Source organism: Haliaeetus leucocephalus, unplaced genomic scaffold (assembly GCF_000737465.1).
Source record: "Haliaeetus leucocephalus isolate CR32 unplaced genomic scaffold, Haliaeetus_leucocephalus-4.0 Scaffold536, whole genome shotgun sequence".
Lineage (NCBI taxonomy): Eukaryota > Metazoa > Chordata > Aves > Accipitriformes > Accipitridae > Haliaeetus > Haliaeetus leucocephalus.
Genome location: NW_010972972.1, coordinates 6,821,003 through 6,834,241, shown reverse-complemented (window position 1 = coordinate 6,834,241; position 13,239 = coordinate 6,821,003). Strand labels below are relative to the sequence as shown.

General features: G+C 47.9%; 1 protein-coding gene across 1 annotated transcript in view; it reads right to left on the bottom strand.

The window, feature by feature from the left end:
* Positions 1-6,199, bottom strand: part of LOC104837555 (disintegrin and metalloproteinase domain-containing protein 9-like) — a 30,668-nt gene extending 24,469 nt beyond the window's left edge. The window contains exons 1-6 of the mRNA XM_010576761.1: positions 6,130-6,199; positions 5,447-5,541; positions 5,190-5,254; positions 5,010-5,088; positions 4,410-4,486; positions 2,429-2,624 (exon numbers count right to left, since the gene is read on the bottom strand). Coding sequence (XP_010575063.1) covers positions 2,429-2,624; positions 4,410-4,486; positions 5,010-5,088; positions 5,190-5,254; positions 5,447-5,541; positions 6,130-6,199 — 582 coding nt within the window. The remainder of the gene's footprint in view (positions 1-2,428; positions 2,625-4,409; positions 4,487-5,009; positions 5,089-5,189; positions 5,255-5,446; positions 5,542-6,129) is intronic.
* Positions 6,200-13,239: the final 7,040 nt, after the last annotated feature.

Sequence of the window (13,239 nt, the reverse complement as noted above, 5' to 3'; positions counted from 1 at the left end):
GAGCGCACAGTGAGACTGTGAGGGCATGCAAGATCTGCAGGTTTGGTGAAGCGGCGAGGATTAAAAGAAGCTGACCCTACAACAACCTGGCTGGTAGCTTTGGCATTGGCTGAGGCGGGGGTGAGGAAGACACGTTAGCTTTTCTCTTGAGTAGTTCCCAGGAGTTTTGGTGGTAGAAGAGAGGAGGATGAGTCTCTATCTCTGAGAAAGACAACTTTCTAAATGGTTTAGCTCTTGCAGAAGTATGCATGGCTAAAAAAATGCTATTGCTTAAATCATTTTAAGCATGGGGACTCATCTCTCCTCTCCGGTGAACAAATACCACTTTATTATTGTTCTAAATTACCCCCTTTCCCTGGCAGGTTCTCAGTAAATTCAGTGAAATTGTAGCAATTTATAAAACAATATTTCCACCATGGGAGCTGATAAGTAATTCTTTCATCTAAATGCTTCATATTATTATCAGAAGACAGCATCTCTGAATGTCACTCTTTATTTCTTTCAGTGAATGCAGTCACAGTACGCTGGCATAGGCCAGGCTGTTGCTATAAATAATCCACACTCGTAGGTACAAAAATAACACTTTATCTCAGTTCTTTTGAAAGCAGGAACAGCAATGACAAAAGTCCTCACAAGCTCTAAAAGTTTTCACAAATCAAAGCAAATAAACTGTTTTTCTAACCAAGGTGTTTCTGATAACAACTGCATCAGTAATATCCAATATCAAATGACGTCAGAACAAACTAATTTCCTTTGAAAACGTGGAAACTGTTTCTGAACAGAAAAAAACCAACAGATGTGTGCATTTTGGCATAGCTAAAGCTTTTTTTGTGTGTGTAATTTGAGCAAAATGGGGAGTAGAGTTTAGATTTTCTTACCATAAGGTGAATACTAACTAAAGACACAGAGGGAGAAGTTGTTGATCTTTATTGCCTACATGTAAAGATGCATTAAATGAAGTCCCAGGAGAGTCAGACCCAGAAGAGAAACTGTTCAACATCAATCCCAGCAGCCCGCGGTTAACACAGCGTGCTGGCAGATTTGCAGACAGCTCCATCAGAGAGGCACGATGAACAGTGATGAGACTCGAAATTATTCTGCTGCCCAATGAGGGAAAAGAAAGGCAAACAAATAGAGTGTAGGAGCAGGAGTCGCGTCAGTAAGACAGGCGATGTAACCTTCCCCCTTACTCGGTGCTCACAGGACTTCAGCAAAAATGACTGTGGGGAGAGAGGCACCCAGCCATGGCCCCAGGGACTTGCACCTCCAGGTCCCTCTGGAGGTAAGGGAGAGGCAGCACAGACAGAGCACTGAGAGGTGTTCAGAGGTTTCTCTACAAAAGACGAATTACAACCCCAGAGCATCTTTTCCTGACACATTAATAAGGAAGATGATTCAAGCATTGCAGGGAGTTGCCCAGAGGGGTTGTGCAGTCTCCATCCTTGGAGGTCTTCAAGATCCAACTGGATAAAGCCCTGAGCAACCTGGTTTGACCTCAGAGCCGACCCTGCGTGGAGGAGGAAGCTGAACCGAAGACCTCCTGAGGTCTCTTCCAACCTGGGTCATCCTATGACCCTGTGAGATGGAGCTCAAGACGGTTGTCAGAGGGGCTGATAGCACCCACATCCCAGGAACACATCCCACCCCCAAGCTGTGTCCTTCCCAGGCTCTTTGCCTGGGCAGCCCTACAAAAGAGGGTCTGGAGGGAAGAGCTCTGGATGCAGACACGTGGTCCACGAGTCTACACTTTCCTTTCTGGAGTCAGGCAATAAAATACTGGATTGTCGATAGATTATCTATAATAGAAAGGCAGCAACGATTGAAATCATTGCTTCTATAGCTTCTGATCACAGCTTATTTAGAAATGTTCTCTAACTGTCTTTAAAAATGATTAATCATTTCAGATTTGTTTATTGAAACCTTCAGCTGCTTTTATCTCTGGAGCTGACAGACATGTCAACTCCCCTTTTTATCGCCGTCTTAAAAAAATTCTTGTTTGCTACTTCCACTTTCATTTCAACCCCCATTTTTAAGACCTGAATATTTTTTTCAGGGTTTGTGAGATGAACTGGCAAGCAGGAAAGGATCTCAAGAGAGAAGCAAACCCAGGGCAGGATGATCTGCACCTGACAAAGCGCTACCTAAAACCCCTCAGAAACGGAATGGGGTCTTCATTTCACGGTGTGATGCTTAGGCATGCCTGTAGGTATGGTTTCCATATCATGTGAGGGTGCTTTGCTCACTGTCACTATACAGAAAACCTGTTTGCTTCCAGACCTGCAGATGCTTTACTGCGTGAAACCCCTGTCATGCTTTTGTGAATGCAATAGGAATTTTCCCTATGGTCAGATCACTCCCAGCATTTAATGTAACCTGTACGTACACACACAAATGTGCAACATGACACAAGCGGGTGGGGAGTCCTTACTTCAATAACAAGGATTTTATGACTCCTGTTGGCAAGTTCTCCGTATTCAGGCAGGTGGTCCTTGTGCTCTTCGGGCACTTGGCATAGCTGACGTGAGCCACCTTCCAACGCCCTTCGGTAAATGAGGTGTTGAAACGTTGAGGAGTTCTCCACGGGCTCGATTTCGTACCTCAGATCTCCAATTTGCAAAACTCCACTGAGAATTTTCCAACAGAGGAGTCAGTAAGAGATGCAAACTAAATGACTTCTTAAATTATTTAGTAAATGCAAAAATAAACAAGGTGCAGGGTGCTTATCATAGCAGGAGAGGCAGGGCAGCCCTGTGCATCTCGCCAACAGGTAGAAGCTCCAGGAGCCGCCTCTGGGGTTCAGGGCTATTGGGATCAACCCATATTTTATGGGTTTTTTGTTTGAAGGGGGGGGATATGGAAAGATTCAGCTCTTGCATACCACTGCTCCTGTGGATAGGGATCCCATGAGAAGATACAAGGAGCTCACCTAAAAGATCTTTTATGGAAAAGAAGTGTCATGCCCAAGGTTTATGATACATAAGAGAGCCTTGAGAGAGCAATCGTGCAGCTTTGGAAAAAAGTAAAGAAGCTGCAGATAAATGCTATATATTAAAGGAAAGTGAGAAGGCAATAAAAGCTCTGTGCTACGGCTCTTCCAAGGAGCATCTGTCTTTAAGATCTGTTTATCCTCGCATAGACACTGCAGCTAAATAGGCTGCATCTGCTAGTAAGTTTGCATTCTAAAAAACCTCACTTAATTCAGAGACCTTTTGGGGTGCTTGTTTGAGAAAGAAGGTGCAGGTAGGTCTACCAAAACTCAGTGTCATGCCTGGTCTCATAAGAGAGGCTCAATGGGCCTTAGTTTTGCCAGAGATTGAGTTATTTAGTCCTAAAATGTTCATAATTACTGGTTTGTGTATCACAATAGGAAAACATCAAACACTGAGCTGGAAACCCAGAAGACTTTGCTAAGGCAGTTGTGCTAGTGGATTTATCAAGAAGGTCTTTAATGGGAAAAAATTACCGGTTTCCCACCCTGCGAGTCCCCTGCATCCAGGCTGTGAAGGAAGTTAATTCTTGCTGTGGGGAGTCTGACACCAGTGCAGAGTGTGGGCAGCTGGATGCTATAAATCATGGATGGCTGCATGAAAGGCTGGATAACTTCCTTCCACCAAAGCCAGTGAAAATAATACAAAATAAAATTAAACATTTTCAAAGTTAGGACAATCTCTTTAAAAAGAAGCAGCTCCTGCTCCCCAGGGCTGATTTTGTGGAGAAGATCGAAGGTTTGGGTTCAATAACATTGCAGAGGGATAATGTAAGAGGACTGTTGAGCTGTGCATGGTTCATTTAAGTATCCTCTTAATCTTCAGAGGAGAGGTTACGCTGGCATTCCTTTCCGTTTGACTAATATTATAAAGTAAAAAAGTTCTGCAGAAAGGACTTCAAGAGGGATGTTGGTGATGGTTATGGGTGACCACCAGTTTAATACAGCATTTTGGGAAGTCTGATTTGCCAGAGACTGTTATGCCTATACAGGTACGCTTTCAGTCTCATGTTCAGAGCTTGCACTATCAGAAATGAATATATCCCAGACATGGAGTGCACCTGAAGAAGAAGTTTCTCGAGAAGTGCTTGTTTAATTTACTGTCTTTTAAAGTAAGTCTTTGAACTCTCTTGACATGTCAAACCTGCTACCTGCTTACAGGCTGCCAGAAGAATATACAGCACATTGTTTGGCCAAAAATTTCATTAAAAACTGTTTTTCTATAAAATATGTGCCTTTAAAATTTATACTGGAGAGGCTGTAAAATCTGTAATGCTAAAAAAAAGGTTTGAATTTTAGTAGCGAGATGCAGCAGAAAGCATCGCACGTGGAAGTGAGGACACCTGCTTTAAAAAGGGAGCTATACGCCCATCACAGTTAATTTGATACTGAGCCCCCCATTCTTCCCTGGGAAGAGCCCTACCTGATCCCGAAGCACGTGCTGAGGGAGACAATGGATCCCGGGGAGCCTTCCACAAACCCCTTGTAGTAGCAGTCGTCCTGTAAGGTGCAAATGTGGCTTCAGGCTGCGGGAAAAGCTCCCATGTCCAGGTCAAAAAACCCCCGCATCAGTAACGGGACACATAAAAACCTCCCCAAATCCAGGTTTTACCACTTTGAAAGGGGTAGTTCACATGCAAAACAAAAGTGAAAGCATAGAAGGTAAATAGGAAAAAAACAGGAGCCTGAGAGCTCATCACTGGATAATGATGAATTTTTGGTGGAGTATTTTGTGATTTCTTGATTTTTCTTTTGATGGAGTAAAATTATTTTAAAAACTTGAAAAATTTGAAAGGGAAATCAAGTGTGCTGATCAATCTGAAATTGTTTTTCTAGTTTTTATCAGTCTCTATACAATTTCCTTCCTTTTTTTAAACAAAGAGTGTCTAAATAACAGATCTTTTTGGAAACAGAAAGTCATCCCTTGCTTAGATCCACTGGTGTATTCAAATGAGCCTGCGAGGAGGAGGAGGGTCATTTGGTTCTGGCTGTTGATGCATCCTTGACAGATGCCTAAACTTACTTGAATATATGGAAACTCGGTTATCAGGTCTCCTTCCGGACTGTATGTGAAAACCGGGATATCCTTGGCTATCAGATTTCTGAAGAGCAAAGCAAAAATCCTCAGTGCGGGTCCACTAATTCCCTGTAATGGCCCTTGCAAAAAATAAACAGAGGAAGGAAAACTGGGGAAGAGCCTTACTTTGCCCGTGTCAGATGGACGATGTGGTGGTTTCCTTCTGCTGTTATTAAATAGGACGTGTACCCCTGGAATGGCCAAGGCACTGATTAACTTTACAAATTAATCCAACAGTGGAAACACTATTTACAGGCTGATTTTGGCTGGGAAGCCAGAGCTGTCCCCTCGCCCCGTTCTCCCTTCAGCACCCACCCATGGCCCCTGCAGAGGCCATGGTCTAGACCCATGGTCGAAACAGCATTTCCTAAAAAGCAAATGACCTCTGTGAAGGTCCCATCCTTTGCCTCCAGCCGCCTGGGCACTGTAACTTCGGAGTAGATGATTCTCGATGCTTCAGTAAAACCTGTAAGGAATTCTGCATTTAGGGAAAAAAGGGCATTAATCACACCAGGCAACGAAGGATTTCCAACCCCTGCAGTGCAGAAGGAGGATTTTAAGTGGATGTTTGAAAAATTTGGTATGTTTAAATTTTGCCAGTCCATCTGTCTTCAATGAGAGGTGTAGAGGAGGTGGTTGAGCAGCTCTTTGCTGTTAATGCTGGCTTCTAATGAAGTTTAGGATACAAGAAACTCCGGAGAACATTTTTTAAAAAGGGGAAAAAAGAGATGACTTCAGTAATTACAAGAAGTTGAGCCCAGTGTGCATCATCCCCCTGCTCGCCTCCCCAGCCCACGTTCCCCAGCCCGTGTCCCTCCATGCCTGTCCCCACCCCGCATCCCCTGCCCGTGTCTCCCGGTCTGGATCCTCCACCCTCATCCCTGCCCTTGCATCCCCCATCCGCATACTCCACCCATATGCCCCAGGCTGTACCCCCCATCCCGTGTCCCCCCATGCAAAGCCCCCCTGCCCGCTTCCCATCCCACCCGCACCCCCCTGTGCCCCTCCACCCTGCCCTTCGGGGTACCCCAGCCCTGCTCCATCCTCCCGTCTCCCTGCCCCTCACCTGGACAGAGGAGCAGGATCAGTGCCCTGACCCATGGGCCCCTCGGGGGTGGCCAGCCCCCCGTCCCCATCCCTGCGTCCCTCCAGACCGGTCCAGCCCTGTGGGGACACTCCATCAGCCACAGCCCTCACCTCAACCTCCCCTGGTCTCAGCCCACCCTGGGGGGGTTGTCACCCTGTTTCCATCCCCACCACCTTGCTTGGTTGTGGTCCCATCCCACCCCTCCCAGCAGCCACCGGGCCCCCCCCCCCCCCCCCCCCGGCCCCTTTTTGCCCCCCCCCCCCCAACTGCCACCAGACCCTCCAGCCCCAACCGGCCCCCAAGCCCCTGCTCTTGCCCTCATCCAGCTCCACTCCTGCACCACCAGCTGGCACTGGGGGCCTCCATGTCCTGTCCCCCCCAACCCATCCTGCCCCTAACCCAGCCCCTCACCCCGCTGTCACCCAGCCCTGCCCTGCCATCTTCCAACTGCCGCCTGGCTCCATCTGCCACCTCCCACCGACCCAACACCCTCCTACCTGCCATCCCTCCCCTCCCTGCTCCAACTGCCACCCGTCTCATGCCACGCCACGCCATCCCTCCTCCAACTGCCACCCATCCTTTCCCATCCCATCTAATCCCATCCCCACGTCATCCCATGCCATCCCAACCCATGCCATGCCATGCCATGCCATCCCATCCTATCCCAACCCATCCCTTCTCCAACTGCCACCTAGGCTGTTCAGCCACCTCCCAGCACCCCAGTCCCACTTCCAACTGCCACCCATACTCTCCCACCCTGTCCTGTCCCACCACCTACCACCTGAGTCCACTCCTCTTCCCTCCCACTGGCACCTAGGCCCCCCCCCCCAACTCGCCGCTCATCCTGTGCCTTTCCCAGCAGCACATAACTGAATTCCAGAAATCAGGGGCCCATTAATGCTGAAATTGTCTTTCTTCCATCGGAACATTTAAACAGAAAATGCTGCATCACCCATGCTTGCCGTCTCTCCTTCCCCCCAGGGGCACGGCGCTGGGCCGGGGGGGGTCAAGGCCAAGCTCAGCCCATCTCCTGCCCATGGCACAAGGCTTTTCTCCGGGATGTGTCACCCAGGCATGTTGTGGCTTCCCCTGGGATGGAGGCTCCCAGCTACCTCGGTCTCCTGTGACTCCTTGGCTAAGGGCTGGTGGGTCCTTAAAGAAATGGCTTTGAGGGCATGGCTGCAAAGCAGAGGCAATGTACTGAAATGTAGAGGGAAGACAAAAAATGCAGGGAGAGATCAGCCCTGTGGGAGCCCTTTGGTGATCCCCAGCAGAGGACACAAAGCACGATGAGCATGGTGTGAGACTGCAGGAGCAAAATTGGAGCAACACACGAAGGGTCAGAGCCAGCCCGGGCCAGAGGAAAGCTTCTGCAGGTGTGTTTGTGGCAGGAGAAACACCAAATAATCTGTTTTGAGGTGGATGACAAGATAAAAATCGTTGGGTGCAGTATCTGAGGATTAGGGCACTGTGTGGGATAATGATGCTTTTGCTTTTGCTCTGTTTGCTTCCCCGTGTTCATGATTATTCTGCTCCATTTCGGAGGCAGCTGATGGTGCCGAGTTGCTGTTTTCAGAGACCTACCATAGTTGTCTTCGTGCCCTTTTGCGAGTGGTAACACCTAATTTCCAACTCATTAGTGCGTGTCAGTTTGTCTTTCTCCACGTGCATTACCCTGCATTCGTCAGCACCAACACGCGACTTCTCCATCACCCAGTGATTCAGGATCGCAGCATTTCTCTGCGGCTCTTCCCAAATGATGTTCACTACCCTTCATAATTTGTATCATGGGAAACTTTGCTGCTTCTCTGCTTACTCCTTTTCTCTCCCTTGCAAAAGCATGACAAAATATGTGGGACTCAAACCAGTCCCTGGCTGTCTCCCCTTTAATTTCCACCCTTATGAATATCATCTCTATTAACTAGGCATTTATTTACAGGAGACATCTTCTTTTAACCCACAGTAGCTTTGTTCCTTTTTTGGATTTTTTAGGAGGGTAAGAGACAGAAAGTAATGACTATTCAAGCATAAAGGAGGAACAACCATGTACAGAGACTGCTGGAGGGGATGGAGTAACGTTGACAGGCTTCTGTAGGTCTTCAAAATAGAAATGCTAGCTAAGTTGCAAAACAGAACAGCTTAAATTAAGCAAAACAGAGATGTCAGGGGAAGAATCAAAAGAAATGGCTGATGTGAGAAGCGGTAGAAGCAGTGACTCTTCCCAGGATGAGAACACACTGGTGAGGGTAGCCAGGAGGTATGAAATAAGTTAGATGTCATCCACTAGAGAAAGGCTGATAAATTGGGTACAATAATAATGCAGCTTTGTCCATATGATGAAGTAAGAAAGCGTCTTTGCCCCAAGGCCCTGGGCTCACGCCGAGGTTCCCTGGTGGGGGCAGAAACTCCCAACTTCCCTACAAAATAAAACCTTCTGCAAGGGGCTGCTCATCTCCAAGTGATTCTTAACCCCTTAAAGGTAGAAAACAATCAGCAAAGCAGAAAAATCCTCTGGGGATGTGCTGCTCCTGCCTTGCTCCAGCCCAGCAGTGGAGCTGCCACTGCCAGCAAGAGGCAGGAGGGTCCCGTTGCTCAAAAAGCAGTGATGTTTGCTGCTGCTTCGCTCCATCCCTGCTTCTCTCCAGACTTGCAGGGGACGCGGCTGGCTGAGCCCTGGCCAGCCCACCCCAATGCAGTGCAGGGGCTGGAAAGGGCTGGCAGTGGGTAAGGAGGCACAAGAGGCGGTGGGGGACTGGTGAGGGTGGGAAAACTGGGTGCCCAGTCTCAGTTGCTCAAATCCTTCTTGGGTGTGAACATGCATAGATTCCTATTCAAACCAGAAGCAGATCGCCACATGCACTGTGGACCTTTCCTGGCTGTCCTGTGCACTGCAGGAGGAGACAGAGCAGCAGTTTCCAGTTTGTTCAAATGACCCACAGTCAGAAAATCCAATGGTTTGCATGGCAAGGGCTTCAGCGCTTTCCCTAGATGTTGTTTTAAATTCACCTTCATCCTCCTTCCTTAGCAATGAAGTTGATAAACGTTAGCGAGTATAACTTACATGTAATTTGGGCAGCTACTCCTAAAACCATAAACGGTGCTGTGAATAAGAAACATGCTTCATCAAAGGCAGTGTCCTTGCATTTCCACCTTTCCAGCCTATGACCGAAAGGAATATTGCATTTTAATTCATAAAGCAGATTACAAAGCCAAACCAGCACGAGCACATTTATCAAGCAGAGGAATGACACCACCGACACATTTTAAATACAACCAAGCACAAAGTACCACAGAGACTTACCAGATTCAGGTTTGACCAGAAAACCTAATTCCATTATCTGTGCACACACACATTGGGAAGGCCAGAATGTTCCTGGAGGCAAATGGATAAAATGACTGTTACGGACAGCAAATCCAAGGGCTGAGAAGCGCACAAAGTGGCACAAAGACAGTACAAGCCCATATCTTGCTCGCAAAGCTCAACCCCCCCAAGGAATTAGGATTCACTTAGTTATGCAGAGCAGTAATTCCCTGGCATGGACACTGGCATGCAGTGGGATTGCAACCACACCAAGTATCTCCCCCAGCAGCTACAGAATCACAGAATCACAGGCTGGTTGAGGTGGGAAGAGATCTCTGGAGGTCCTCTGTTCCAACCCCCTGGTCAAGGAGGGCCACCTAAAGCCACATGCCTAAGACCACGTCAAGGTGACTCTTGAGTATCTCCAGGGATGGAGATTCCACCAACTCCCTGGGCAACCTGTGTCAGTGCTCGGTCACCCTCACAGGGAAAAGTGTTTCCTGATGTTCAGAGGGACCTGGTTCCAGTGTGTGCCCATGGCCTCTGGTCCTGGCACTGGGCAGCACTGGGAAGGCCTGACCCCATCCTCTTGGCACCCTCCCTGCAGCTATTGATGTACATGGAGGAGATCCCCCTGAGCTTTCTCTTCTTCTCCATTCTCCAGGCTGAGCAGTCCCAGCTCTCTCAGCCTTTCCTCATAGCAGAGATGCTCTGGTCCCTTCAGCATCTTTATGGCTCTTCTCTGGGCTTTCCCCAGTATGTCCATGTCTCTCGGGAGCTCAGCACTGGACACAGCACTCCAGCTGTGGCCTCTCTGGAAGGGTCCCCTCTGACCTGCTGGCAATGCTTTTGTTTAATGCAGCCCAGGACACCATTCACCTTCTTTGCTGCAAGGGCAGAAGGATGCTATTACTTTTTCTTGTTTTGAAGACTCATAGAAAGATGTGTGGGGCCAAACAGGATCCTTGCAATGACGTCCCCAGGCCCCATCCTTTCTAATAGCAACAGCTGGAGGATTTGGTTCCTGGTGAGACGCTGCACATCTGCCTCTCCTGCTCCCTTCCCTTGGGGTGTGCAGGGCTCAGCTCAGCCCCGGCGCAGGGAAGAAACCTCACATGGGAAAAGCATCTTCCAGGGCACGGTGTCTCCCCTGCTCCCACCAGCCTGGTGCAGAGGGACCAAGGAGAAGGCTCTCAGCAGCAGGAGCAGGGAGGAGGATCCCTCTTGATCCCTCCTTGCCTGGCCGGGTGAAAGAGGAGCCATCTCATCCCAGACACAGCAACATCCCTGCTCTGAAAGTGCAGGTCACCAACGCAGGACATGGGAAAGGAGATAACTCAAAGCAGAGGCATGCGGGGAAGACCAAGGGTTTCATGACCACTGGCAGACTCTGAGACACCCGGCTCCTGGAGGGCTTTGCAGCTGTGCAGCTTTCCGAGGAAGAAAAGGTGAAGAAAGCCATGAAGCAGGGAAGCTGCAGCAAAGCCTGACTTGGGAGTGGCTTCCCAGCTGTTCCCTGGGCTCCCTGGGGTTCGGGCCATAAGGCTCTTCTTCTTCTATGTGCAAACCCCCCCCCCACCCCACCCCCCACCCCCTCGACTATTTTCAGACTCTCCCAGCACGATAAATACACAGCAAATGTCATGTAGCTCTCCGGGAGTGAAGGGAAGCAGTCAAAAGCAGAAAAAACTAAGCAAAAAGCAGAGGGGAAAAAACAGATATCCGTGTCACCAAATGCTGCATTGTTGGTGCAAACGATGAAGAATGGTGTTAAACCACCAAGGAAATGATGAGTTCATTCTCCAGATTCAGGGACTTCAGCTGTGATGTGTCCCAGTGGAGAAGGGGAATGACTGAGGGTCTGCCTGCAGGGACACCCACTTCTCAACCTGCAGTTTTACTTTTATTCTATCCAAAAAAACCCCAAAACCCAACCCAAAATGTGTATCACTCCACTGCAGATGTTATGACATTTCCAACTCAGATTTCCCTGGCTCTTAAATCTAGAAGCAGCCCTGGAAACCTCACGGCTTTGTATTTCCCTGCTGTGATGCTGCTGCGAGATCCCTTGTGAGCTGACCAGAACTGATCTGCTTTACAGAGAGAAGAAGTGTCCAGCCCAGTCACCCTGGTAACTGCAAACATTTCCAGGTGCAGACCATCCCACATGGAGAAATACAAGAGGCAGGATCACTTACCCCTGAATATGTCTCTTTTTTTCCTTGTTGGCTATGGAGGAGCTCAGCTGGAGAGCTTGGCCCTGATGGATGAGAAGGGGGGACATCAGCTGGGGGGGACAAGGTGTTGCTTGCGGCATTCAGGGGTTTCTTTGGAGGCTTTTGAGTGACCCTGGTGAGCATTGTGCTTTTTTGGGGGGGAAGGAGGTGCGTGAGGGTACCCTTGGGTACCTTCTCTGTGGAGCACTGTGGTAGGCGAGGCAAGCTTTCACTTCATGCCATGTAAAAGCAAACAAAACGAAACAAAAAATAATGAAAGCAAATGTATTTTGAAGTTCTTGTGTTCAATGGCAAGCATAAAGGAACCATGGAAAAAGAATATCTGCTTTTACAAGAACTTTATGTAGCAGAATTCTGATCGCAAAATAGGTGACATAAACTCTTACATCATTTTAAGCTATTATTATAATGGCACTTGAAACAATCTTGCTTTGCTTTGCATCCATGTGTACATAATTTGCACAACATGTAAGCTCATGACCCACTTGGGAAGGGCATCTCAGGCATGAAGAAGCAGCAGCAAGTCAAGGGGGAGAGGGCTCTCATGGTGGAGGGGGAAACCATCAGATGAATGTGGGCACTGATAAGCTCCTTGGGGTACACGTATTTTTATATGGATGCAAAACTGGACATATTTTATTTTGATTTTCTGATTTATTTCATTTGGAAATGGGAAAAAAAAAAGTCAAATCATGGTTTTCCTGCAAGGTTTCTGTTGAAGAAGGAGAGTGGTCTGAGCTGCTGGGATGTGGAGGAGCTGGAGAAGGAGGGCTGACATCCCTGAAGGCGAGGTGGAGAGCACTGGAGTAATTTAAGGGCAATAATGAGTATTAGGTGAGAAAATTTGCTGCTTGTTTGGAGAATAAAGTATTAGGCGGTGTTGTTCTGGCTGACATACAAATTGGGTATGGGAAGGATTTGGGGGTTCGTATTCATAAACAGACTGCATCTCCTGGCTCAGAAATACCCAGCTACATCTGGAAAACTGGTGCTCACGGTCTGCAAGTTCTTCTGCTCGATGTAATTCTTATTTATTTTTTGTTTCACATAAAACTGAGATGAAGGTTTGGAGCAGAAAACGCATTATGTGAATACAGTGTCTTGTAAAAGGCAGCTGCATGACCCTCTGGATATTAGTATAATGCTATTGCTGCAGATAACAAATAATATTAGCTGGAAATGGTTTCTAGCTGTTAGGCAAAATTATTATATTGTCAAACGTGATGAATGAGGGAAGTGGAGAAGGCTTTAGCATCCTATATTGGTAGTTATTTGCTGTAATGTTATTCTGAATGTCGGTTGCAAGCCTCTCTACCCTGCCTGCTCTAATCTTGCCCTTGAATGCAGATGCTAAGAGCCAGCCAAGGTCTTTGCTTCCCTCTTGAGCAGCCAACAGCATCAGGCTTTACCCAGGTAAAAAAGTCCAGTTCCTCAAGGTAAATGAGCAACTTGCATTGTGCAAGGGGAAAACTCTATTTGAAAGCTACGTAAAATCCTTTGGGTGGATTTCCTTCTTTTATAGACTCATGCTGGCAATAAGGTGCAGCACTA